Source organism: Camelus dromedarius, chromosome 16 (genome assembly GCF_036321535.1).
Source record: "Camelus dromedarius isolate mCamDro1 chromosome 16, mCamDro1.pat, whole genome shotgun sequence".
In the NCBI taxonomy this organism is placed as follows: Eukaryota; Metazoa; Chordata; class Mammalia; order Artiodactyla; family Camelidae; genus Camelus; species Camelus dromedarius.
This window is the reverse complement of record NC_087451.1, coordinates 9,321,768-9,349,272: the sequence shown is the minus strand read 5'-3', so window position 1 is coordinate 9,349,272 and position 27,505 is coordinate 9,321,768. Positions and strand designations below refer to the sequence as shown.

The 27,505-nt window shown below is 44.6% G+C and overlaps 1 protein-coding gene across 1 annotated transcript in view; it reads right to left on the bottom strand.

Annotated features, from left to right (window-relative positions):
- The window catches only part of ANKFN1 (ankyrin repeat and fibronectin type III domain containing 1), a 292,737-nt gene extending 265,440 nt beyond the window's left edge, over positions 1-27,297 (bottom strand). The window contains exon 1 of the mRNA XM_031468095.2: positions 27,168-27,297. Coding sequence (XP_031323955.2) covers positions 27,168-27,188 — 21 coding nt within the window. The 5' untranslated portion in view covers positions 27,189-27,297. The remainder of the gene's footprint in view (positions 1-27,167) is intronic.
- Positions 27,298-27,505: the final 208 nt, after the last annotated feature.

Below are 27,505 nucleotides of genomic sequence, written 5' to 3'. Positions count from 1 at the left end.
AGCCAACTAGACTCTGGGGAAAGGCATATATTATGTTAGCAAATTGGAATAGAAACTCCTTTGAAAGCTGCTCAATAAAGAGCCCTTAATGTTCTGTATATGATGTAGGGCAACCTGTTCTGTAGTTAATGAACCTAGAAGCAAAGGCCAGTGGTGTGGCTTAAAGAGCAGGGCTGGTTCCCCGATGCTACAGGGTGAATTAGCATCAAGTCCTCTGTCTTGAAACTTCCAATAAAGAACCGATTATATAAGGCATTAAGCCTCTCTCTAATTACAGCTATAAATATAAATAATCAAGTCGTTTTGAGTACTCCAATCAATTTCACTGTGTATGCGTTTGCCATACTATATATTTAGCTGTTGACTTTTAACTTGAAGACATAAGCAGCTGGTGAAAAATATCCTTAGAACACTAATTATGTTGTCAGGGGGGATACCAATAAGTGTGGCCTGTGGAAGAGTTCATGAGGCTGAAAAGAGTATAACTGTTTTACCAACTAAAACACTATATACTATGATTTCATTTCATAAATTAGATGCAAAATACTCTTCTCTGGCTATTTTCAAAAGTGTCATCTCTATAATAAAGTTCTCTTTAAGTGCTCTGTTGCATGTGCAGGCCCAGGGCTCAGAGAGAGCCTTCCACCCCGAACCACAGAGTTTGCACGTTTGGGTTACAGGAAGAGACAAGGTTGGGATGACAGGAGATTTCGAATCCCTTACCACAAGCACAGATGGGCCAGAGAGAAGCTCACACACCTCCTCACAACAGTACAAGAATGGCAGCCCGGCTAAAGTCGGCTCAACTTACATCTCAGAGACAGGAAGTGACCCCAACCCCTGAGAAAAATGGGGTCCAACAGATGATCAGAGTGACCAACCTTCCTCTCCTGGGGAAGGACCAAAAAGGTGCAGAAAGAGGCCCAAAGAGTTCCCATCAACACACCACGTATGAGGAAAGGAATGGAAAGCTACACAGGCCCCATTCATCACTTCCTCCTCCATGAACCTAGGGTTCTCCTTGTTGTTGTGCTTTAAAATTTATTCATAGACAACTATTCAGTCATAATAGTTCAAAGAAATATTCAGTGAACACCTTCTCTGGCCAGGCATTAAGCAACGGGGTGCACACAGTCTCTGGGTTGTCATATGATGGCGTGCACATGGGTGCTTCCAGAACTGAAGTCAGGCTAAGGGAAGTTGCTTTTATCTCCAGGTTCAGGGGAGGAAGGAAGGAATGTTTTATTCAGCTTAGTAAATCTCTACTCAGCCTGGGGCTCTGAACTGGGTATCTAACAAATGTCATTTCATTTATTCTGCTGAGAATCCCCGTGTGGGGAGGTAGTTTGATTTTACAGACGAAGCAACTGAGATTCAGACTGATTAAAAGACTTGCCTAAGATCACCCAGCTTGCCAAAAGTGGGGCAGGTTAAAATCGAAATCTCAGGCTGCCTTCCTCCTGCACGTTCAGCCCTTCGGGTCTCTGTGTTCCCGGCTGGTCTAGTGGCCGAAGAGCCAAAGCTCATTTTATTATCTCTGCAAATGGATCTTGTCCCCACTTTTGCCTCTTTTCTTTCTTGCCACTTTTGAAGACGTGTTCTCTTCTTCAGGTTGTCAGGACCACCGGGCACAGCATTTCAAAGGAGGCCAGGGACTCCTCAGCCCATACCCAGGGAGTAGGGGTGACTTGGCTGAAGTCTAGCCTGTTGCTTCTGGTTAAGGACAACACAAAGGCAGTTTGCTTTCTACTCTTCTGTGTTACCAGGAAGTCTTTTTTGTCTTCTCATTTCCTTAGCCTAGAGTTTCCTAAAGTATGCTTAAGGGGCACTTATGATCAAGGAACCTATATTCAAATAAGTTTAGGAGATGTTACATGTGACACCCCCCATTATAATCTCAATATTCATCAGCATATAAAAGGCTCTGAGAAGTTCTGCAGCAGAACTCAAATAAAACACATTCTCTTTCTTCAACCCGTGCCTTTTGAGGAAACCATTATGCCCTCGGGAATGCCTTTGCCACCTATTCTGAGGATAAAAACCCTACTTAACCTTTAAGGTTGAGTTTTAAAAATATATAGTTCCCCAGCCTTACCCTCAGCAAGACTGATTTAGGAGAAGCCCAGAGAATTTAAGCAGCTTTTAAAGTACAGATTGGAAGCAACTTCTCAATAATTTCAACTACCAACCCCTGAAAGAACAGAGCCTCTGATCTGGGTCTAGGTTAGCACTCTCATCAAGAATCCAGGGACTAAAAGGGGTTCACACCAGCAAAATTAGATTATATTGTCAATTATTTATATTGACACCTTTACATATACAGTGATCTACTCTGTGCGGTATTTTACAGTTCTGAAGTTCTGCTGGTTCTTTTGGTGCCCTCAACAACTACGTGGTATCTGAAGCAGCCTCAGTGGGCAGACTGATGGATGAGATGGTCCTGGGGCTCATCAGAATTTTGCCCAGGTCCATTTTACCCAAGTCTGTATCTTTTCCTTTGAATATGCCTATAACCTTTTAGGCTCTTCTAACTTGGTTACAACAAAGTGGGTGAGCTCCTGTAGGGGAAAGGTGAATGACGTCCTGTTCCTTCCTTCCCCAAGAGACCAGTTATCAACCAATATTAAGAGCTGGTTACATTAACATACAGTGAAAATTTGTAAGTAGGAATTTCTTGAGTAGTTATTTTATGTTTACAATCAATTCTATTGTGAAGTGATAATGAAATCCCAACTAAATCCTGAACCGACCTGGAAAATACTGCCTTGGAGGTAACTTAAATATTAATTATGTACTGCAAAAACTCCCAGCAGCTTATAAAAAACAAAACCAAAACCTGTGCTGGTAGCTATGGTAAAATTAGGAGTTTAGGCAGTTCAAAAAGTATCACTGGAGAAAAGAACATCTTCACGTTGTTGCAAACACCATGAACCGTAGCCTATCAAAGGTATGTACTTTCTTAAATGAATGTAATATTGGCGTTTTATCTTGTGAGGCAGTTTCTGATTGCAGCAAGTAAGTCCAGACAGGACGCTGGGGTCGCCCACTGTGGCCGTGAGCACTAGCCCAAAAAGACACACATGAATTGTAGGCGGATTATGAGAAACACCCCCGGCAATCTTTATCCAGGGTAGATGGGCCAGGAATCTCCACTTCCTCCTGGCTGTTGCTTCTAGGAGTCAAGCCCAAGGTGAGATCGTTTTCCACATCACACATACCCATCATGAAAACAGGGGAGTCATTCCAACGCTGGGAGAACAAAGCCCCAGCTGCACTGTGGGACAGCGGCAGCAGAGTGGCATGTGGTGGCCCATGGCCACGCACTCTGACGTGGGTCCCACATTCAGCGAGGTCACGGAGCTTTGGCCCAGGTCTGTGGTTGGATGGGGACCTCCTTAGGAAAACCAATCCAAACTGTTAAGTGGGATTCGTCACGGCCAGTCAGCCATTCACGCTGCCAGTCAGTCTGGAATGATGCTGTCTTTCACCAAGGAGAGAAGGTCGGATGGGTCATTTCACCTGGGGACCTGGGGGGAAATATGTGTTCCTCTACAGTCAAAGAGGATAGGGGTGGCCTGAGTTCCTGGAAACTCCAATCTTGCCTTCTTGGAATTACCTGGCTTGCTTGTTTTGCTCAAGGGGCAGTAGGGTTGGAGTGGTGGTACTTAGGGGAACATCATGTGTTCGGACCCAAGCAGGAGGCAGTGTGTCCTGAGAGAACCCATATTTCAAATGATAGGATGAATCTTTCCTCCTACCGTAGATAATAACAGCTGAGCCACTAACCTTACAAAACTGTAAGACATGAGTTTGAGTCTGTAGATCTTTCCAGCTCTATCCCCCAGCTCTGTACTTTGCAGTAGATCCCCTACTCTCGCCTCAGAGAAGCGTTTTTCTGCCTAGGAGGCAGGTGATCTAGCTCAAGGCTTCATTCGCATTTAAGTCTTGAGAAAGTGCTTTGGGTACTTTGGCCAAGCTCTCCCTCTCATCCCTGTCAGCTGGTGTCTTCTGAGGGCCAACGATGTTCAAAAGATGGGATGAAGCCCAGACTTGACACAGGGAGCACAAGGAATGGTGAAGACATTTGGCTTTGCTATAAATGGAGTTCTCTTAACTCCTTGTACACGTTGAACGGGTTCCAACATATAACAAACACTCCGGTCTCATGCATTCCCAAGCGCATATCCATCAAATCCAAACTTTAAACTTGAGTAAATAGATCTGTCTTACAAAGTCCAAGGTATTTATTACCGGGATCACCCACTTCAGGAATTTAAACAATGTTCAGACCAAGGGAAAATTTCTAACTGGGGGTTTAAACTCCATTTCCCCTCTCTGCAGCTGGTGAGCAGAGCCTGGCATTGAAGCAAGTGAACCAGGCAAGCCCCACTCCTCCTCCCTCAGTCCTGGACTCCCCGGTCTCTTTAACCCCTCCTGGCCCAACCACATGGATTTGCATCACTGACCCCCAAATGTGGTGGGTGGGTTGGTGCCAAGCTGGTTGGTGCCCCCCAGGGGACTCACAGCAGGGTGGTAAGAACAAACCCCCAACCCCCCGCCAACCCTGTCACATCACACTCTGCAAAGTCAAATAAATAGATTTAAATGAGAAGATCATAAAGAGGTGTTTTCTTGTCTCTCCTCCTGCCTCCACACCCCTCCCCCCAGCACACACACTATCTAATAATAGGCTATTAATTCCAGCCATTTCAGACTGTCTGAAGTCTGGTGTGTAAACTGTGGCCGCATCAATCAGAGTTGTGTGTCTAGTTATTTCAAGCATTCCCTGTTGGCATAAAGAAAGGCTGGTTTGTCCGCCCCAGCCCCACTGCCCCTGAGATCTCCATTGATTGATAACTGAATGCATGAGCTGGAAGCCTCTACGGCTGGGGCAGCCGGAGCCTGGTCGCTGAGTGATCAGAGGACGGAGGGAGAGGCTGGGGTTCCTGTCGGTTGGGAGGGCGGGGAAAGGTGGAGATGGACGGTGACAGGGCATTTCACCCTGGAAAGTAGGTGGGTTCTGGGCTTCGCCGTCTGACTCTCGCCTACCTGGCTGGCTCTGACTTCGTGAGCTGAGGTGCCCATCCCTGGTAATGAGCACAAGCGCTGTGCAGGGTGTGCAGGGGGTCCCCAGACGCTCAACCCACCACCGCAAGCACCAAAGTCAGAGGCACGACCTTCCTGCCACCACGGGGCTTTGGCAGAAAATGTACACGTTCCAATAGCTGCAAGGGTGGCAGTGTCTTAACTCCCAACAAGTTATATCCAGGGTGGTTTTTTTCTTCCCTCCTCGTAAAATAATCTTAATTGACTAGAGCTCAAAGTTCCTACCCTGTCATATTTGAGGCACCTTTCCCAGACTAAAAATGACAATGAAAAATTATGGAACTCATATTTTGATATCTTGCTCTGTGTAGCTAAAATCCAGCAGGCATCAGGATTTTTTTCTTAGAGAATAGCAGTAGGAAGTGGTCTGGGTCTAAAAATTGGAAAATACTTATTCCATCCAAAGTGGATACAGATTTTCTTTCTCTTTATTTTTCACCTCGAAAGCTGGGTGAGAGTAGTCAGGGCACAAGAGGAGAAATAACGGCACAGATCAACTCCTTTCATTTAATAAAAAAAACATAAAGAAGGTCCATTTAAGCTTATGTGCTGTATAGACTCATCTGATCTGAGTAAAACCCAGCCCTGCCACCACCTGCTAACTCCCCAGGGGTAAGCCCGGCTTTCAAACATGGACACTCAGTCTGGGGAGGAGAGAGGGGAGGAGGAGTGACTGAGGAGATCAATCTTGGCTCGTCCTTGCTAATGAATAGATGTGAGGGGGTAGGCAGGAGTCTGAGTGCCCCTGGAGGCTTCTTTGGGCAAAATCCAAGCAAGGAGCTGCAGGTCTTGTGCTCTAATTACAGGACCCTTAACAGGACTGAACAGCTGATCCACATGGCAGAAGGCAACCATGGATCACCGGAGATGACGGTAAGAACGGGCAGAGGCTGTCCCAAGGGCACAGAGGGGCTCTCAAGGAGGGATGCAAATAATTGCATCAGGTCGAGCCCAAGAGTCCTCAAGCAATTCACTAGAAAGGTCACTCACTCCGGAGGTCTGGAAGCCAAACTCACCCTTGCCTCCCCCCTCTAATCCAGCTGTCCCAGAATGTGATCATCCTGTACGCTTGCTGGGGATTCCAAGTGGCAGTGGCTCCAGTGTTCCCTAGCTGAGCTGCCCGAGGCTCTGCGGACAAGAGTCACTGGGGGGTCGAGGGGGCACACAAGCCTTTGAAGGACGGCTGGCAAAAGACTGCTGCCCTGTGGGCTTCTGGCTTCCTGGCCAGCCCAGGACATGGACAAGAGAGGACAAAGAGACTACAGCCTCTGGAAAAAGACTGCAGTCTCTCCCTTTCCAGCTGTACCACCCACAGTGTCAGCCTGACCCCAGGATTCTCGGACAGCGACAATCACACCGGGTGGCACAGCGAGCACAGAGGAACTTGGCAGGTGCACAGAGGGACAGCGGCTCCCCTGCTCCTCCCGGGACTCAGATGTACAAGGGAAAAGGGGGTGAGCTCTACCATGACAAAAGAGGAGCGTGTTCAGGGCACATCGTGGAACACAGCCAGGTCATTAATATTGGGGATCAGGATCTCTGCAGCGGATCTCAGAAGTCTGTATTTCTAGGTTTCTCGGGTGATTCTTGTATCTTCACTCACTCACCAAATGTTGATTAAGCACCTTTTCTGTGCTGGACATTGCTCGAACTGCTGGAGGTACAGCAGTAAGGAAAACAGACACAAATCCTTGCCCTCTGGGATCTACATTCTGGCGGGGGAGACAGTGAGGTGTATGGTAAATTGGAAAGTGATGCGTTCTCTGGGGAATAAAAGAGGAGGAAGTACGGATATCTGTGCAGCACAAAACGGGGCAGTAGGAAGGTTAAGGAAAGCATCATAGACAAGGTGAGAGTCGAGCAGAAGTCTGAAAGTGGTGAGGAAGTGAACCACACCGATATCTGGGGGAAATACATTCTCTGCAGAGGGAGCAGCGGGAGCAGAGGCGGAAGGCAGGAAGGGGCACGAGCGGCAACCAGGTGGCAACATGGCAGAGCCCAGGGACCCCAGGGAGGGTCACAGGTGAGAACCAGAGGGAGCACAGGGCCAGATTCGCAGGCACCTAATGTCTGAGGACACCATTCTAAAACTGGGATTCTTCAAGCTAGTTGATAAAACACTATTTCTCAACCTGTCCTTGTAAAGAATCCAGTTTCAGTGATTTTCTTTGGGGTCAGAGAGAGATCAAGGGAAACTGGTGTAATAAGTTGATCAACGTTTGGACTTGGCTCTGGGTTAGACGCTGGTTATGTGAACCCTGTGGGGCAGCTCCTGCCTTTTAGAGCCTTTATCTTGGTGCCAGGGACTGAAAACTAACCACACAGCGCAGAGCCTGCTGGGAGCTACATGCGTTGATGCTGATGGCAGATGCTGTAAGCGCTCTGAGGACTGGCTAGGCCCTCTCTCTTGGTCGACCTGTTTTACAGACAACTTCCTGACCAGAAGTACCAGGTGGCATGTAGTGTCTCCAGGACTGCATGAGACAGGCCAGCTGAGAAAGTGCTCCCTCCCCCGCTCGCCAGAGCCCAGAGGGACACACCCAGCCAATCAGCTTGTCCTAGCAAACCGGCTCCTGACCCAGGGCTCAGCTGGGTTCTGGACTCTTGAGTTGGCACCTGCCACGTCCTGCACGCAGATTCTCACTGCCACTTCTTAGCATGGACCTCGGAGGCTTCCAGGGTCCTGTTTCTTGTACCAGTCTGAGTGTGTCACTGGTTTGCTGGTCCTGAATCTACTGCATACATTTCTTCCCACCATTTGGCCTGATAACTAAGAATCAGGTAAGTGAAACATGGGGGAAAGACCCTGCTTACTATCAAGGATGCAGATGAAGGAATATGCATGGGTTTTCAAGGGAATGAGGAAGATGCCATCCTCCTCAAAGTTAAAAAGTAAATAAAGGAATGGGTTTTTTTTGCCTATTGTGAAGGACCCATTCTCTCAAATCAGATAGACCTGGCTTTGAAACTCAGTTCTGCTGTGTTTAGGTGTCTGATTGGAGGCCAAGAGTCACCTAATCACAAAGAAGATGTGGTATATAAATATAATGGAATACTATTCAGTCATAAAAAGGATGAAATAATGCCATCTGCAGCAACATGGATGGACCTAGAGATTATCATATGAAGTGAAGTAAATCAGACAGAGAAAGACAAATATCATGTGATGTTTCTTATATGTGGAATCTAAAAAAAAAAAATACAAATTTTACTTACAAACCAGAAATAGACTCATGGACATAGAAAATAAACTGTGATTACCAGAGGGGTGGGTGAGGAGGGGGATAGATTAGGAGTTTGGGATTAACAGGTACACACTGCTATATATAAAATAGATAAACAAGAAGGACCTACTACATGGCACAGGGAACTATATTCAGTTTCTTATAATGAGCTGTAATGGAAAAGAATCTGAAAAAATATACACATATTTGCTGTACTATACCTGAAACTAACATTGTAAATAACTATACTTCAATAAAAAATAAGAAATAAAAAAAGTTACCTAATCACATTGAGTTATTTTTCTCATTTGTAAAATAAGGGTAATGACAGTCACCTTTCAGAACAGTGGCGAGTATAGGTGAAATAGATAATCAATCTAAAATACCATGGATGTGACAATAACATAGTAAGCGTGCAGTGAACATCAGGGTCATTTTTGCTTTTGCTATAGACTGAATGGTCATGTCCCTCTGACATTCACGTGAGTAATCCTAACACCCAATATGACAGAGTTTGAAGAGGGGCGCCTTTGGAAGGTGATTTGGTTATAAGGGCAGAGCCCTCATGAATGGAATTAGGGTTCTTTTTATAAGAGGTGTTTATAGAAGTCCCAAAGGGTTCTCTGTCCACCCCTCTTCTGCCATGCAAGGACATAGTGAAAAGACAGCTTCTGTGAACTAGGAAGCAGGTCCTCACCAGACACCAAATCTGCCAGTGCCTTGATCTTGGACTTCTCAGCCTCCAGAGCTGTGAGAAATAAATTTCTGTTGTTTATAGGCCTCCCAGTCTATGGTACATTGTTACAGCAGCCCAAGTGGACTAGGACAACTATTAGCATCATTCTTGGTAGTAACAAGTACAAAAAGATGCTTAGGGTCAAATTCTGGAAGGTCTTGATCAGGAGGTTAAATCTCAGAGTGACACATAGCAAAGCTGGGACAGAGACCCTCCTCCTTGGTCCCTTTGCTGGCTGCTTTCCTGGGAGTTTCCTCCTCAGGACCTCTGTGTTGGTCTGGGTAGAGTTTGCATTTCAATCACACGTTTCCCTGCTGTTTCCTGTCTTCTCATCTGTGCTGACTTCTGTGCCTGGACAGCCTTAACGGGTCCGTGTGAAGACCCAGACTCAGGGTGATGTGACCCAGCTGTGGACAACCTCTTGTTTCAGAGACTTGGCCTCTTCTCAGAGGGATGCCAAAATGAAGAAAATAACTTTTCTTTGGCCGTTTCCACAAAGTGAAATGCCAGCCCCAGCCTTTGGATTTTTTTCCCCTTCTGTTCACCCACGCTGTTTATGGAAAATGAATCATGCGACTCATTTACACACAAATGGAGAGGGGGTTTGGGGATAAACAACGCAACTTCCTGGAATGCCACAGGCTGCCCAGCGCATGGCTTTTAGAACCACTGCTGCAGACCCTCAGTGTACAGAGAGCCTCCTGGGGTACAAGTTGCTGCTTAGGTCAGAGGGGAAAACAGGCTCTGGGCCCATCTGCTGGGCTAATTAATGCTGGAGACAGAATTCCCGTACGCCCATTGCTCTTTCCCTGGCGTGAATCAAAATCACTCACTCTAGGCTCTCCAGCTCCAGTCCCTCACCTCTGCCAAAGGACAGAATGATGGTAAAGGCCTGGGGGAAGGAATGAAGGCCAGGCCCTGGTACCTTCTACCTTCCAGAGGACGCCCGCAGGGAAGCCCCCGAGGCCACTGCTCATTTAGTGCATCTCCTGGTGCCCTTCCTGCTTCCTTCAGGGACTCTGAGGTTTCTTACTCCTGCAACTCTCTTCCGGGAGCACCTCCTGCTCTCCATTCCTGTCCAGCTGCAGAAGATACATTTAGAAGCTGTTCTTATTTCCAGGGACTTCTACCAACGTGACGGAACAGGGACGTAGTGGTGGAACAGGGATGAGTAACAAGGGATATGGGGGTGTTAGGATACTGTAGGACATTTCACAGAGCCTGGCCTTCTCCAAACCCCTGCCCCTCCTAATTAATGACCCATCAAGCCCACACCTTCCATCAGCCTCCTGCAGACTTGGTCACTTGCTCCTCCATGTTCTCATAGCTCTTACAACTACTTCTGTATTTGCCAGGGTGATTACTTGCTTAGGCACGTATCTCCTCCTCTGGGCAGGTAGCCCTGTGGGGACCTGGGCCTGCCTTATTCTCTGAATCCTTGGAAGCACCTGGAATGAACTAGGAGCTCCGCATATGTTAGCCAGAAGAATGAAAGTGTGCTTTCACTAATCCTTTTACTTTCTTTGACCTCCAAGATCATTTTTTTGAAGATACTTACATTTTTGTTTTTCAAGATGGAGCATGGATTTGGATTTCAAGATGGAGAAGAGGAGTGAACTCCCAGGGGCCGGAATAGGGGCCTGAAAAGTTTCTCCCCCTCAGCAGGGCTGACCCTGATCTCCATGGATTTTCCAGAGGGGCCTGATCAGGGCCCCTCTCTTATTAACACAATCCCTGCAGTTGAAGCTTCTTAATAGATCATCAAATAAGCCAAAATCAATGAGACAACTATATTAGACCTGCTGAGGGCTACCTCCTGCAGCAGCCCTGCCCTCCTCTGCTGCCTCCTAGCACAAGAGTCTTCAGGGTCTTCATCTGAGGCCCCCAGCAGAGCACACCCTCGCCACCGATCTGTTAACCTTCACCTTCAAGCTGAGCCCTCAACATGGCTTGGCAAGGTCCCTAGGAATCTCCAGGAAGCTTTCTTTGCCACTCGAGTCTATGATCAGTTGACTTTCTGGCTCTCCTCAGATCTTCTGTTCATCCTCCAACCTCCAACCTTTACCTCCTAACTCTTGGTGGATGTACCACTTCACACTTCATAAAGAAATCAGGAGCTCTCAAGTGACAACTCATGTCTCCTGCCAGGTCCACAGACCTCCTTATCTCTGCACACTTCCTCTGCTTCTTCCCTTTTGTTCAAAGGAGAGCATGGCCTCCTTGATGCAAGGCCAGGGCGCTTACCTCTCCTCTGCAGGCATCACTTATTCCCACTTCCCCCTGCATCTCCACTCTACCCTCTGCCCCTTGCTCCTGGATCGTTTCCCCCTACTATTCAAGCAGGCTTTTGTTACTGTACTGAAACAAAAACCAAACCAGATTCCCTTGAGACCACCACCCTACAAAGGTAACCATCTCTTTATCTTTCTTCACAGTCAAAATTCTGAAAACAGTTTTCTATAGCCTGCAATCTCCACTGACCCATTCAGTCCTCAACCTCTCCAAGGAGGTCTCCACCTGCCTCTACATAGCAGCTCTGGCTTGTATGACTGGTAAGAGTCGTGTACGCATGGAAAGGAAGTTCGTAGTTAACCACTGGAGAAATGAGCATAGCTCAGACCCGGGTGGTTACAGTGAAGAGAACATGAGAAGTGGACAAACTCTGAATAGATGTTGAGAATGTGGCCAAATGAATTTGTTGAAAGATCAAATAAAGAATGTAAGAAAAAAAGCAGTCCAAGATGACCCCAAGGTTTCCAGGCATCTCAACTGTTAGATGGTGCTGTCATTTACTAAAACAAGGCATACTACAGAGAGCAGGCTTTTGGTGAATGCCTCTCTCCCCTCCTTTACTGTAAACTTCAGGCCGTTGGCTGCAGTTTTCTCAGTGTTCACTCAGCACTGTTTCCCAGACACACAACCCAGTGGGCTCTTATTTGTTTGTTTAATGAAAGAGTAAATCTTCATACATAATGGTATTAGCTTCCATTAGGATATTTTCAACTGGAAATAATAGAAAACATTAACTCAAATAAGCTTAAAAAATAAGCAGTTTATCATCTCACAAAACAGAGAGCGCACACTCTGAGGCTAATGACTCATCTCTGCACCGCTCTGCTCTCTGGACCTCAGCCTCAGACTCATCCATGGGTTGGCGGACTGTGGTTCCAGAATCCCATCCAGTCCAACCATAGGAGAAAGAGGAGGCATCTCTCTCCCTCTCTCTCTCCCCCTCAAGGGTGAGAAAAGCTTCCCCACAAGCCACCAACCACACTTCCTCTCTTGTTTCACGGGGCAGATTGGGACAAGACGTCCTTCCTAAGCCAATCTGGACAAAGGAAACATCTATGAATCACTCAGGCCCTCCTCTGGAGCTGGGGTTGGATCAGCTTGCCCCAGGGACCTGGCTGCAAGGTGGTGAGGAGGACACCTGAACCAAGCCTGGATATTGTTAGAAAGAAGCAGGAAAGTGTCCCTGCATGAAACCAATACCATCAAGCTGACAAGATGCTTTATAATAACATTGAAATAAAGGCTTATAAACAAGTTGTGTGAAATCTAAAAGTGTTGGTGGAAAAAACCCAGAAAAATCAAACCAAACCAGAAAACCCCAAAGCAAGTGCTTTTGATGCCTATGGATATTCTAGATACAACCATTATCCAAAATGTTAAATTTGTCTTACAATTGCCTATCACTCTATAACCACAAATACATTTCCTGTGAATTTAAGGTAGTCTATGAAAAAGAATTGCAAATTTCTTATTAAAGTTACTCAGCCAAATGTATTTCTTGAGCTTATGTGCAAAGACATGTACTTGAAATGGAAAAGAAATAACAACAGACGTACATCTTGTTCCAGTTCATCAGGAGGAAAAGAGGAAAAGGCATCAACAGTTACTGAAGGCCTGTCCTATACGCTTGGTGAGGTTATTACGTTAAATTCTCTCAGAAGTCCTACCAAGTAGGCATTATTCTTCTCACCGGACATTTCTAATGGCCATCAAGGTCTGGTTCACTTCTTCTGAGTCCATGGAAGGTTGCAATTCCCAGGCCCACTGAGGTTGGGTCAGTGATTAGAAGTCACACAGGTCACTTCTGTGTTGGGCATTAATTGCTGATGTGAGAACTTCCAATCTGTTGCCCTGCTACAGCACTGGGAATTCCATCTGTCCCAGATGGCGCAGCTGCAAGGTGGGAAAGCCTCCATCCCCCTGGGTCCCGGAGCGACTGTGTGGAGCAGAGCCTCCTGCTCCCCTGCGATGGACACATAGCATGAATGAGACACTTTTGTTATGTGAAATTAATGAGAAATTTTGGATTTGTTATTGCACCACACTGTAGTTTATCCTAATGTAAAAAAATGAAGGGACAGAGGAGTCAGGTAACTCACCCAACATCACCAAAAGTGAAAGGGCTGGGCTATGAACACAGGTTTAGTTGGGTCCCAAAGCCTGCACTGTTTTACCACAGCATGCCAGCGTCCATATTAGGCATAGTTCTTGTCACAAAACTGGCACTTAGCAAACATTTTCTCTAATATTATTGATGGTGATAAATTACATACGTTTATTACATGTTTTTTACATGTGAGCCAAGGTTTTCAAAGTTTTACATATACAAGCATATATATTCACATATACGTGTATAGTATACATATATGTGTGTATATTCATATATATGTATATACAGTATATATGTGTACGTATATATTCATATGTGTATAGTGTGTATATTCTCATTTAAACCTCACATTAAGCTCATTTGGTAGGTCTTAGTAAATTTTTCTCTATATGTCTGTTTTTTCCTTCGTTCTTTCTGCCAAACAAATGGTTTTGATTTTCTAGGATGTACCAAACACTGCACTAGTACGCAGTAAAGGCTGCCCCAAAATTAGAGTGATCCAATGACTTGTGTATGGACTCACAGAAACTAACAGGAAGAACTAGAATTTAAACACAGTTTTTAAATTCCAGGAGTTTATAGTCTAGTAGAGGGCTGAGAAAGCCACACAAATATCATTAAACACAGCAGTCAAGAAGGTTAGAGAGGTGGCATAGATTTTGTCCTCAATATTTGCTTATAATTGAAAGAAAAACTACTATGGGGATTCAGGGGTGGATGGTCACTTCCCGCTGGGGTCACTAGTGAAGGTTTCACGGGAAGGTGGAGCTCACCCAGGGTCTGCAGGATGAGTAGGATCTGGACTGAAGACTGCAGTGAAAGTGCATTCCAGTGGCCTCAAATGTTTCAAATGTACTCGGAGGAAACGTTCAAAATGCTGTTGGGCACAGTGTGGGCTTTGCGCTGGGAGCAGTAGGCAAGTAGGACTGAAAGAAGACTGCAGAACTGTGGAAAGTTAAAGCCGGAAGCAATCTCAGAGATGGTCACATTCAGGGAGATCAAAGGTGTTTTTCTAGGGGGAAGAGGGGTGGGGGCCAGTAATTAAGTTTATTTACTTATTTAATGAAGGTACTGGGGATTAAACCCAGGACCTCGTGCATGCTAAGCACACACTCTACCACTGAACTATACTCTCCCCTGAGATCAAAGGGGGTTGATCTCAAGGGTCAACTGGACTCTGCTGGAGTTGAGGCACAGATGATTCTGAAGCTCATTAGTGCTCAGTGGGAAAAAGCCAAGAATTCCAAGGGCACTGTAGGAAGCGAATGGTGCCCGAATGCCACTCATCTGGCATCTTTGATCTTGTCCAATCACTTCATGTCTAACTCAAGAGAACTTGAGAGGGAAAGCAACTCCTCCAAGGTCACACAGCTGCACTGTGGTATAACCGGAACTAGAACAAAGACTACCCAATTTCTTTTCTTAAGCTTTTCCCCTCCACAGTAGGATCAGATTCCAGAAAGCCTAATGCATTTGAACAACTGTGTAGGTGAGGGGGAGGCTCCGCAAGCTTTTCAGTAGAGCAGACTGCATTGAAGTGATGCTGAGGGTGTGCTAGGCAGATTGACATGTGGAAGGTAAAGGCAGGGAAATGGTGAGGTGGCTTCCAGAGTAGAAACAGGAATCAGGTAACAGGGCCTGAATGAGGGTAATGGATGGGAAAAGGATGGACTGGCCTGATTACAACAGAGGAGAAAGAATTCTTGTTGTTATCAACGATACTGACAGTGCTGTTCATAAACAGGATCAGATCACTGTTCTCGAAAGCCATGCTAAAAAGAACATTTCCCCTGAGAAAGCCCAGACTAATCCCATGTTTAAACAATCCTTGGATGCTGTGTTCCAAGCTGAAGTTGGCTGTTTCTTTAAGTGCCAAATACCCATATGAAAATTAAAAAAATGAGTCCAGCGTCTGAATGTTTGGGCTATATGACGCCAAGCGTCCCACACAGCTGATTCAGAGGCAACCAGAGGGTGTGTGGTGCTGACTGCTGGCACGGGCATTTTACAGATTCCCCTAGGACTCTGAAAAGTTTGGGGATGTAGAACATATTACCCAGACAACACTCATTTGTATCTTTCTGGCAAATCTACTTCACTTGACAAGGAGACGTGACACAGGAAACACCCTATCTTATCCAAATAAAATCCTGCTCATAATTGTGAGTGGTCTACATACTGCTTTATACAACAGTGGTCTATATAATATAAAGTAACAGTTTATATAACAGCAATGGTAATGTCATGGAACACACTTTCTAGGTAATTTTGAAATATTTTCTAAAAAAAAATATTTGTAATTGTTAAGCCATGAATTTGACAATGAATAGAAAGAAACAGATCCTGTGTGGCCTTGGGGGAAATCTGCATTTTTGAGTTTAACTCATCTTTAAAGAATAAAAGGCATATAGTAGGTACTCAAGCAATACACATTTTTATTCCATCATATTGACCCAGAATTTAAAGTTCCTAAGGCAATTTGAGTGAACCCCATATTTCATTTCACAAAATTCAAGTTAGGTGGGCTCTGAAACATTAACTAAGTTCACTCAGTGCCACCCAACTAGCAAACAGTGAGGACCAGGCTTAAACTTATGCCTTTTGGCTCCAAGTCCAGTGTACTTTTCACTACACCATAATAATGAACATGTTATGTATATTACCATTTCTTCTTAAGCAGGCTATAATTTTGGCAGTCCATACTGGATTTTATTTTCCACTGTGGCTTGTGCAGCAGCTACCACCACTGAGTATTTTCAATTGACAGGACAGATTTCTACTGAGAAATACACTGATGCATTATCCTGAGAAATGGGCTGAAATTTGTAATATAAGGCCCCAAGAATTTGGGGGTCACAGATCATCTTCAGCTTGGAAACTGGGGGTCATTCATCCATATTGAAGGGACTTTGATACTACTTTCAAATAAAGAGGCTTTCAGAACTTCTATATTGTTGATATTAAGCTATGTTGGGGGTGGAGGATATAGCTCACTGGTAGAGTGCCTGCTTAGCATGCACGAGGTCCTGGGTTCAATTCCCAGTACTTCCATTAAAAACAAATAAATAAAATTAATTACTTCCCCCACAGAAACATTTTTTTTAAAGAAAAGAAATCTGTGTCCCCAATTATTCATTTTTAAAAACTTCAGCTCATTAATTTGTTCATTCACTCATTCATCTAATCATCAAACATTTATTGTGCACCAGGTACCATGCTAGGGGCTAGAGACAAAGAAGTTTTATATATATGTCACATCCTCTCCCTTAAGGAGCTCACAGTTTGGGTAGAAATAGACAAACTAACAATGGATTATGAGACACCATGAAGACAGACACAGTGTAGATGGACAGGGTACTATGGGATGCTGGGAAGGGTCCTTTGACTGAGACTTAGAATCAGGGAAGTAGGTAGGGAAGGATTCCTAGAGGATCTACTGTTTGGGCCGAGATGCAAAACATGGCCAGAAGTTATCAGGATTTAGAAAGGGCTGAGGCAGGGTGGAGGTCTTCCCAGGCAGAGGGAGCACCAGATGCAAAGATGCAGAAGGATGGGGGACCATGGTGAATGGGGTGTGGTCATAGCAGAGAGGAATAAAGAGATGTCAGTGGGACAGATTGTGAGAGGCCTTAGAGTACAAATTTCTACTGTTTGATATACACACAGGCAAATACTAATTCTTTTTACACCAAAGTCAAGTCAGCTACTGTTGATAAAGATTTATCGAAATTCTGTGATTATGTGTATAAACACTACCATACATACACCCCACAAAGCACATCACATCATGTCTATATGCTGACTATAGAAAATAAACAAGAGCTGTTTTAAATTTCTAGATGGCTTCTTCTTCAGAGATGGGAGTTGGTGGCTTCAATCACGCATCTTGTTTACTTCATGAGCTTTCCTTCTAGGTCCAGTGGATTAGTATTCAAAGGCATTAGAAATGAAGGAGAATTTCACTGTTAGGCAAAACTGGCTGGACAAAGTCCCATCAGTGCCTGGACCTCATGGGACAACACTGCCATCTCACCCCTACAAAGATGGAAACAGTACAAAATATCTCTGAAGTTTCAGGAGCAAACTATCCCTTTAGCAAACTAAAGTTCCTTGGTCAGCGGAGTACATCTTTCCAAGGAGACACAGGTATGGGGGATGAGGTCTAGCAAAAGTGGACATTGGTCATGGAAGAAGTGGAAGAAGACCACGAAAGAGTCACACTGAGAAAATGTGAATCACAGGACCATAAACTCAGAGAGCTGGGAGTTTTAGGACACAAGTTAAATAGCCCTGGATCCAGCCAGGGCTTTCTGCATCACTGCATGAATATTATTTATTTCGTGCATTGCTTAAAGCTGGACAGCGTCAGGTCTAAACAGTGGCCAGAGTCAAAGAGAATAGCTGTATGTGTAGTGGAGGTAATACTGAGTCATTTCTGCTTGGCTCTGCTTTTAGAAAAACTTCAGAAAGTTTTAAGTGGCAAAACTGGCATCTCAGATATAAAATGGCCCCTACTTCTCATTTTTCAAGCTTCAAATATGTTTTTATTTTAATTTATTTTCAATATTAGAAAGCTAAGTTTTATTATTGCTGCTTTTCATTCTTTCCCAAAGAAATATGTATGGTATTTCAGAAGTCCCCAGTAGCAACTCTATAGCTAAAGATCAAATATCTCTTTCATAGAGAAATAATGGGGGGAAGAAAACCCGTATCTCTGTTCTGATTAGCTCAACTGGCAAATTTGGAACATCAAAGATCTCTGCAGAGTTTGCTGAATGATTACTCCATTTTCACTCAAAAATACTATAGACACAATGGGTATTTGTCCATTGGCAGTTCTACTCATTTGATTGATTCAATAAATTAGTGTGTTTATAGCATGTCGTTATGGGCTAAACTGTGCCACAGGCCCGCCACCCTCAACCAAACTCATCTATTGAAGTCCTAACCCTCTATCCTCCAGTATTTCAGAATGTAACTGTATTTGCAGATAGGGTCTTAAAGAGGTAATTAAATTAAAAAGAGGTCACTAGGGTAGGCCCTAATCCAGTACGATGGTGTCCTCATAAGAGAAATTTGGATACAGACACGTGCAGAGGGACGACAACGTGGAGACGCAGGGAGAAGACAGCCATCCTCAAGCCAAGGAGAGAGGCCTGGAACAGATCCTTCCCTCAAAGCCCGCAGAAGGTGCCAACTCCATCAGCACCTTGACTTTGAGCTTCTAGCCTCAAGAACTCTGAGACAATAAAATGCCCATTGTTGAAGTCAAGCGCTCTCGATACTTTATTATGGCAGCCACATATACACACGCATTATTTACTGTCTCTCTATATTAGCAAGTTTATAATGTGAACATTTATTTTCTGCTATCTGTTCCTTTTTTGTTTGGTTGCAGCACCCTGAGAGTGGCCTCTCCTCATTTTATGTACACTTGATGGGATTGTAAATAAGACCTCCACCCTACCCTTGGGGCTGGGGTGGACACGTGACACTAGTTAGGCCAATTAGCGCTTCTCCTGGGACTTTGATTCTTCAGTGGAATTAGGATGAAAATAATGATAGAAGCCGGCCAGTGACACTGCTGAACAGTGTCTGCTACACAATCCAGGGTGGCTTCCTGGATCCTGCGGTTTGCAAGCATGGTTGCCCACTGGACTCATGAATTTTGAGAACTGCTTGAAATCACCTAATCATTTTAAGTTAGGAAGACACATTTTCTATAGCTTGCAAGAAATTACTTTTCTAATTCAGTTCATACCATTTTTTTCCTATTGAAATCTAAAAGAAAAGTCAGTAACATTTTAATTTAAAACCCTTCTCTTGCTTATTTCTCTTTTTGTTCTCTTAGGTAGGTTTTATGCATTCATTCAACATTTCAGAAATGTGTACTAGCACATATTAAGGTGTCAGATATTGTGTTAGGTGATTTCATCGAATTGGAAACTGGAAGACGTTCTGTGTGATGTGGGAAATTATTGAATATTTGACAATTAGATATTCACGTATTATTAAACTGCATTTATATAGAGCCTGTATACATTTACATCAGCAGCTCAAATTAAGTGGAAAATCTCATCTACACATAAAGAACTGAAAGCCAGAAAGTATTTATTTAGCACCTACTATGTACAAAGGTCCATACCAAGTAATACAGAGTAGGACACAAAAGAAAGATATAGAATGCCTTCCCTGAAGGCACTTAGTAGGGCCTCCTCAGATACACTTTGCAGTTAACAATCAGGAACCAGTTCTACACTGAACACCAAACCTAAAGAAAATGAGAAAAGTTGTTCTGAGTCCTCTTAACCCTGGCGATGCCACCACAGGAGAATTTGTTGTGGTCACACTATGTCAAGCACTATAATGCTTGGTCTCATTTTGTCCTCACAGCAAACTTCTGAGGTGAATGCTAGTATCATTCCCATTTTACAGAGATAGAAACTGAGGCAGGGAAACTCTCCTAAAATTTCCCAGCATCCTTTATAGTCCCCCAAATGGCAAACAAATTCCCTCTCATTCCATTTGCCCTTTGCCACCACTAATGTCTTAGTTCTTACATGTCACAAGAACCCTCTTATCTTCTCAAAATATCTTAACAAGACAGAACAATCTCACATCTCAAGATTCTAGGAGTTAGGACCTTTCTGCCATCTGGCCCTGCCTCCTAACCTTTCCAGGGTTTAGAATTTTGTTTTATTTGATAATTCCTTCCACACATCCAAGGTATCATAATTATTTCATTTCTAAACCTGGGGACGTGAGCTTTGGTAGCAGACTACCAAAACTAGAATTTCAGAATAAATCAATATGCATTTTCTGTGGAACTCACTGAAATGGGATTTTTTAAAATTTATTTTTATTTTTTAAATTTAATTAATTAATTTTGGGGGTGAGGGATAGTTAGATTTACTTATTTATTTATTTTTAGAGGAAGTACTGGGGATTGAACCCAGGACCTTGTGTATGCTAAGCATGCACTCTACCACTTAAGCTACACCCTCCTCCCTGTGCAGTGGGATTTTATATTTGTTATTACTTGGCTCCTAGACTCATTTAACAGAGGCCAATCAGCAGCTCCCATCTCTTATAAAAGTTTCCAGAAGACAAAACATGAGAGCTGTGTTCCATTTGTTCCTGGGCTTCTTTATCTTGCATAAGCATCAGTAATCAAAGTGGCATTTACTAGCTTGGCAAATGAATAAACCTTTGCTTTCCCACAAGTTCAGTTGTAGGCATCAAGTGCTCCTAAAGTTTCCATAGCAAACAGGCAGCTGAGTGTTTGTGCAAAAAGGGAGAGAGAGAAAGAGAGAGAGGGGAGAGGAGAGGCATAGGGAGACAGAGAGAAAAGAAGGAAGACAGGAAGCAGAGAAAAAAAGAAAAGAAAGGAAAGGAAAGGAAAGGAAAGGAAAAGAAAAGAAAAGAAAAGAAAAGAAAAGAAAAGAAAAGAAAAGAAAAGAAAAGAAAAGAAAAGAGCTGCTAGGAAAAATAGTATAACAAGGACCACACTGATCCTACATTAGTGTTTCCTGGTGACTTGCAGAGTTCGTAATTTTTTATCATTTACCCTTCTCTCCACTAAACCAATTCCTAGGGGAGGGTTCATTTTTTATTCATTCTGAAAGTTTACCATCAATCATCCTCTTAAAGAGCTTGCCAGAAACTTGGACAGAGCCTCATAATAAAATTGCAGAGACAGAGGACTAATTGATTTCTATAAATAATGTTTAGCTGTAAAGATATGAAAGGTGGTTAGAACCACATGTATTAATCTCCCTCTTGCTCCATCTGTGTCTGCAAGAGCAGACTGTACCTTGACAAAGTGCCCTGGCTATTTTGCCCTGCAAACACACAGCAGGAGATTAACACCAGATGGCCCACCCCTTCCATCTCCCTGTCCTGCTCTCGGCTCCGCCCCCCCTCTCCTCCGGCCAAATCCTCTAATTACTCCTCCCCACTGGTCCCCAGTTTCTACCCGATAATTTTAAAATTCTCTTCCCATAATCATCCCGGCACTGACAACAAGCAGAGAAGTCGAGAGGCCCCCACTTCCCCTGGCCCTTCTGCCTTTCTGTACAATCAACAAAAATACAACCCAAATCCCAAACGTGAAAGCTTTTCTTCAGACGGCAGAGACTGACAATGTTTAAGAAAAACAGTAACTACTGGTGCTGAAGGATTATTAACGTGTGCGTGTTGGAAAGAGGGGGGCTAGAGAGAACTCACTCCGAAGGATGTTCTCGTGCACTACTAGCTTTAATCACATGGCACAAAAACATCCGGCAGTTACCACTTGGCAACATCATATAAAACGGGAACAAAATTACATCCAGCAAATAAATGCTAGCTGGACAAAGACAATGCTCGAACTCTCACACTTATTTTAAGAGCTACTGAAGAAATGTTGAGAACCTGCAGAAGCACCGTCTGTTCAGCCCAACTGTGATACGCTGAAAGAAAGAGTGAACTAGAGATAGGGCAGGGCTGTGTGATGATAGATGCCCAATTCTGATTTATGAGTATTAGGTCATTAGATCTTAAAGGGTGATGCAAAGGGCACCATCCTAGTTGGTTCAGTCAATCAGCTGGGTCCAATCCCAACTAAACGTAACACAGAATGCCATGCTTAGCACTGATTATCATTTTTCTGGCTATAGATTAAATACAAAATGAAGGCTTGCTTTCACTGGGGAGCCAGGAAAATAGTCAAACTAGACAGAAATTCCATGAAATTGGCCCATTTCTTCTTCTTCTTCTGATACTTCTTTTAATTCTTCTTCTCCTTCTTCTTTTGCCTAGACTGCTCCTAGATGGCGGCAGATATTTTCCATAAATAAGAGTGCTAGGGAGTCTTTTTAATGGGGTGACACACATGACTACACTGATTTAAATAAAGTTATGCCACATCAATTGACTTCCGATAGCATTAAACATTCCTGATGATTATTGTATTTGAAATACGCTCACAATTTTAAAAGCTTTCACAGATACTTTCCTTGTCTGCTGCATCTTTTTAGGTGAGGCAGATCAAACTTTCTCAAAGCTTTTATTTTAGGGGGGAAAATGTATGCTGTGTTCATAACTTTAAGTCTCTGTAAAGCTAACCACACTTGTAAAAAATCATTTATTTTTAGCAAGGGCTCCTTCTATAACATTCCCTTCCTTTCCACATGCTGTTTAGTTGTCCGTCTCTACCCCCTTGGACAGGCTTGCTGAATTCATCTCAGTGGTTCCTCATTTTGATGGGAAGTGCCAAGAAGGTAGGAGCTATTCTAGTTCCAGATGCTTTGCCTGGAGTCCCCAGTGGCTTAACAAAGGCTACTAATCTCTACCACCAGCCACCAGGGTTCTGGATTTGCTAGTTTTTTGTTATAGTTTCATTAACCATTTCTGACCTCATCTAAGTACCTGCGTGAAAGAAGACAGAGGGAAAGGAAGAGTTGATTGAGCCTTAGGAAGTTTTCTTTCTTCTGTTTTAGACGGTCTTGGGTGCAGAGGGCAAGCCCATGTTGGAACTGAGCCGTCATGCCGCTGGATCTCACAAGTTACTGATCTGCTTCTAGGAATTAGGCACGATAACCACTGGCATATAGCAAGGGGAGCTGCTTGGTCTGGAAATCAGTGAAGGTGCTAGGACTCTGTACGGCTGATCCAACCCCCAAGTCCATAGTGTTCGGATGGCTGAAGCTCTTCGTGCAAGTGAAAAATTAGCACATCTGTTCATTGGATCAGTGGAAGGAGCCTACTGAGCTCTGAAACACTATGGCCGATGGGTCTGGTGAATTATTTAGCATTCCAAAAAGCTGGGGTATTCTCCATGTAGGCTGGTTGGAAAGTTAAGAGTGCCAAAAAATACATGGTACTGTATTTATATTACCTGGAGTTGAAAAACTGTGTGACCCAGTTTCCACTGCTCATGGCAACATGCTGAAGTCTGAAACCAGGAGTCTAGAGGAACACCTAGGAATGAAGTTCAAGCTTGGATTCCACAGACCCAATCAAGTGAAGCTGCCATTGCTTTCTGACCAGTAAGTTTACGCCTATAAATGTACCCTCCAACACAAGAGTAAAACCTTGAAGTACGTAAAATAATCATGGGTTGGGATCGATTGCATCACTAGGTTTATAGCCAGTACAGTCTGAGGACGACTTAAGTGTATCAATGGGAACTTGGAGATTAAAGAGAGTGAAGCCAATCTGTGGCCTTCCTGAGAGTCAAGAAATGGTTCCTGGGAAGACACCATAGGCCCTGCACACTCCTAAAGTCCTGAGAGAGGGAAGAGGAGCCTGCAGGTAGGCCCTTGAGAACCTGAGCTGTGGTGTCTGAGAATAAGCGGGCATTGTTCCTCAGTGTGCTGCCAATGGTCACCTGGTGGGGGGGATAAGGTGATGGGCCCTGGGGTCTGGATGCTCCATGACAGAGTCTCCCAGACACACCTCATTCACAGTGTGCACTCAAGCCAAGATGGTCAAATAAAGCTGCTGCATCTGCCTGTTTCCTGAGCCTTCGAGTTTCCTTCTCACAGTTTCAGATGGCTGTCACTGGGGCCTGAAATAGCTAAGGGTAAGGGCTTAGTGTTCCCTTTCTCCCCATCCCTGCCCCTTTGGACAGAGTCTTTATCTTTTCTCTTTTCTGCCCTCCCCACGTGACCAGTGTTCCCCTGCTGGCTCCCAGCGGCCTGAGGGCCCTGCTGTGTTATTCTACTAGGACCACACCTTCCCCAAGAGAATCTCTCAGTTTTGCTGTTTTGGAGACTTGGAGAGGGGATCCTGTTCCTAGTCGGTGATACCTAAGCTGAATACAATAAAGCCATTCTAATTAAGGGAGCCAAGTGGTGTGGAATAGGGATCAGCAAACTCATAGAGTCAGTCAGTAAACAGTTCAGCCTTTGTAGGTCCTGCGAGCTTTGCTGCACCACTCAGCTCTGCTCTCCTGATGCTAAAGCAGGACAGTCAGCACCTAAATGGACAAGTAAGGCTGCATGTCGATAACAGGTTATTTACAAAAACAGGGAACAAGTCGGATTCAGCCTATGGGGAAAGAATATTACGCAGGAAAAAAAGAGCCTGTTTCCCTCTTCTCTCAATGCAGCCCTGACCTTAACCAGACACCTCCCCACTTCCTTTTCCACCTCTCACTCCTCCCCAAGGGTGTGTGCCTTAAAGAGGGTGACATGTGACACCAGCCATGTACCTGACATCTTTAGTTTTCTTGGTGCCAACAGTGCAAAGGCTGCAGAATCCGTATTGACAACAATGGCTACCATTTTGAGCATCTGCCATGAGAGCACATATACACCCTTCCTTCACCTTCACAACTCACCTAAGGAGGTAATAGGACCCGTCTTTAGATAGATGAATAAACAGAGATCAGGGATGTTAAATAACTTGCCCAAGTTATATGCTAAGGTCAGGATCCAAAGCCAGGTCCATCCCACATAGGGTTCCCTTCCTTTCCCTCTAACTAACCATTCTGTAGATGTTGCCTCCGGTACACTATTCTCTACACAGTTGTTGGAGTGATCAGATAGAATCACTTCCATACAGAATCTGTCCAATGACTTCCCCTCATATTTTAGATAGAATAAAGTTGTTCCAATTAAATGAGCAGAATGGTGTAGTCCACACCATGGCTTTGAGCCTCCTGTGATCTGTGCTATCTCATCCCACCCTTCTGACCTTTCCTGTCTGCTTCACTTACTCTCTTCCAGCCCCAGGCATTTTGCTTTGCCTAAAATCATCAAGCAGACTCCCACATTGAGATCTTTGGACTCAATGGTTCTCCAGCTTGGAATGCTATTTTCTCAGCATCTGAATGGCTCATTCTCTCATTTAATTGATGCCTCAACCTAAATGTCACCCCCTTGAAGAAAACTTTTCTGACCATTCTATCCATCACTCTCTGTCTCCTTGCATTGCTTTAGTGTTCCCTGTTGCACCTAACACACTAGGTCATAATCATATTTATCTTTTTTTCCCTTCTTGTTTTCTCTTGCATTATGAGGGTAAAACATTTGTCTTGTTCCTTGAAAAATGGCACCTGACCTCACAGGCTTTCCATCACCATCTGTTGATTGTTGAATAAATGAAAGAATACATTGGAATGAAGCAACAGAGTGTAACTGGCTTAGAATCAGTTGCTCAGCACACTGAGGGCAGTGGTTCAAATCTACCACCACCCAGTCCCCTTGTTGGAAGGATAGTTTGCTTGCCTCTATCAGGAAAAAATCAAGGTATTACTTTGTCTCAGCCTGAGAAAGTAACCGATATAGGAGAGGTGGTGCAAAACTGGGAAAGATTAATCTTATGACTCTAAATGTCAGAGGTCACCTAGGGTCCAGAGTTTTCCAGCTTCCAATCTCCAGTCCTCTTCCTGTTCCACCTCCTCCACTGTCTGCATCATCCTTCTCCGGAAGGGCTGTTTCTGACCAGACTGCACCCATCGCCCACCCCCATCCCCCAAATCCTCTTGTCCCCAAGCTTGAGGGCAGCATATTTTGCTAGAGAAACACTCTTCTCACCAAACCCTGCCACCTGATGGATGGAGGGCCAGAGAACTGAAATAGCTTGGCCAGAGCCCCATCATTAGTTAAGGCCACATCCCAGCCCAGAGCCTAAGTCTCCTGATCACAAGACTGGTCCTAGCTCCACGCTTCATGCAACATGTGGTAAAGGATCCTTCAAGAATCAATTCAAATAGACAAACATTGATTGGGTACCAAAATGTGCCTGGCCCTGTAATTGGTTAGAAACTGGGTGTAGTTGAGTCCCTGTCCTCAAAGAGTTTACTGGAAGTGGTTTCCTCTTTCTCCCATTACTTACACACATCTCTGCTGCTTTCAGGGAAATTAAGCTGGAGGGTCCTTCTCCAGAAGCTTTCAGCACAGATTTCACTTACTCTGAAGTCCTGGGATCAAACAAAAGAGCTGAATTATTTTTCCTACTCAGTTTCCCCTACCGGGCCCAGACTTCAATGATAAACTTCCACATGGTGGTAGAAACTCTTGATTACTACTAAGCCAGTCAGTAACAGACATTCCCTCCATCAACCAAAGGCACATCTGAGGTCTTCTGGACCAACCTGGGTTCAAATACCCACACAACCTGCAGGATCAGTAGAGTGTCAGACATGTCAGTCAGTCCCAACCATTCCCAGTCCGGGCTCAGCGGCACAGAGGTGACCTCCTACCAGAAAAGTTCACTCTGTACTTCAGAAATGTTTACAAACCCTTCTCCATCATCACAACAACAAAATCCAAAAGGAATGAACAGGAAAGAGAGAGAGACAGCACCAGTACACAAGTCCACTGGCAGAAATATTGAGCAAGAGTTGACATTAATACGGGAACAAGCAATTCCTGATTTCCTCCTATTTATATACGCAAAAGCCAAGGATAAGGGAGAAACCAGAAAACAAGGTAAAACCTTGCCTCCTGTAGCTTCTCTCCTGCCATACTTCTCCATTCTCCCACCTGGCAAAAGATAAAGGTAACACTTTACAGCCCCAAACTACTTCGGATTAAGACTTGCCTGTGTGCGGAAACGAAACCAGCTTTCCCTCCGGCCGACCTGGGCTGCTCACCAGCGCGCGCCCGAGCTCACTCGCCCACTCTGCCCACATTTTCCTGCCTGTTGCACGCAAAAGCAATCGTCTCCAAACGCCAATTACCGATGATATTCAGAACTGTGGTTTCCCTACCCTGGTTAGAGACGCCTCCATGAGAGCTGAGGGGTGAGCTCCCGAGTTGAAAGAGACCGGAGTGGGGTGGGGGGTGGAGGGATACCCCGTCTCGAACCTCCACACGGTTCCCGTTGCCAAGGGAACCCTCGCTTTGTCCGGGGAGGCTTAAGAATGGCCGCCTCTCCCACGGCCTGGCTCCAGGAGCGGCCAAAGCGCCACGCAGGGCGGGAGCAGAGGGAGGGGAAGCACTGCACATGCTTGGGACAAAGAAAGCACTTTCAAAGAATGAAAGAAACGGTTCAAAAAGAGAGAGAGAGAGAGAAGGGGTCCTTAGGAGGCGCCCCGTGGGGAGGGAA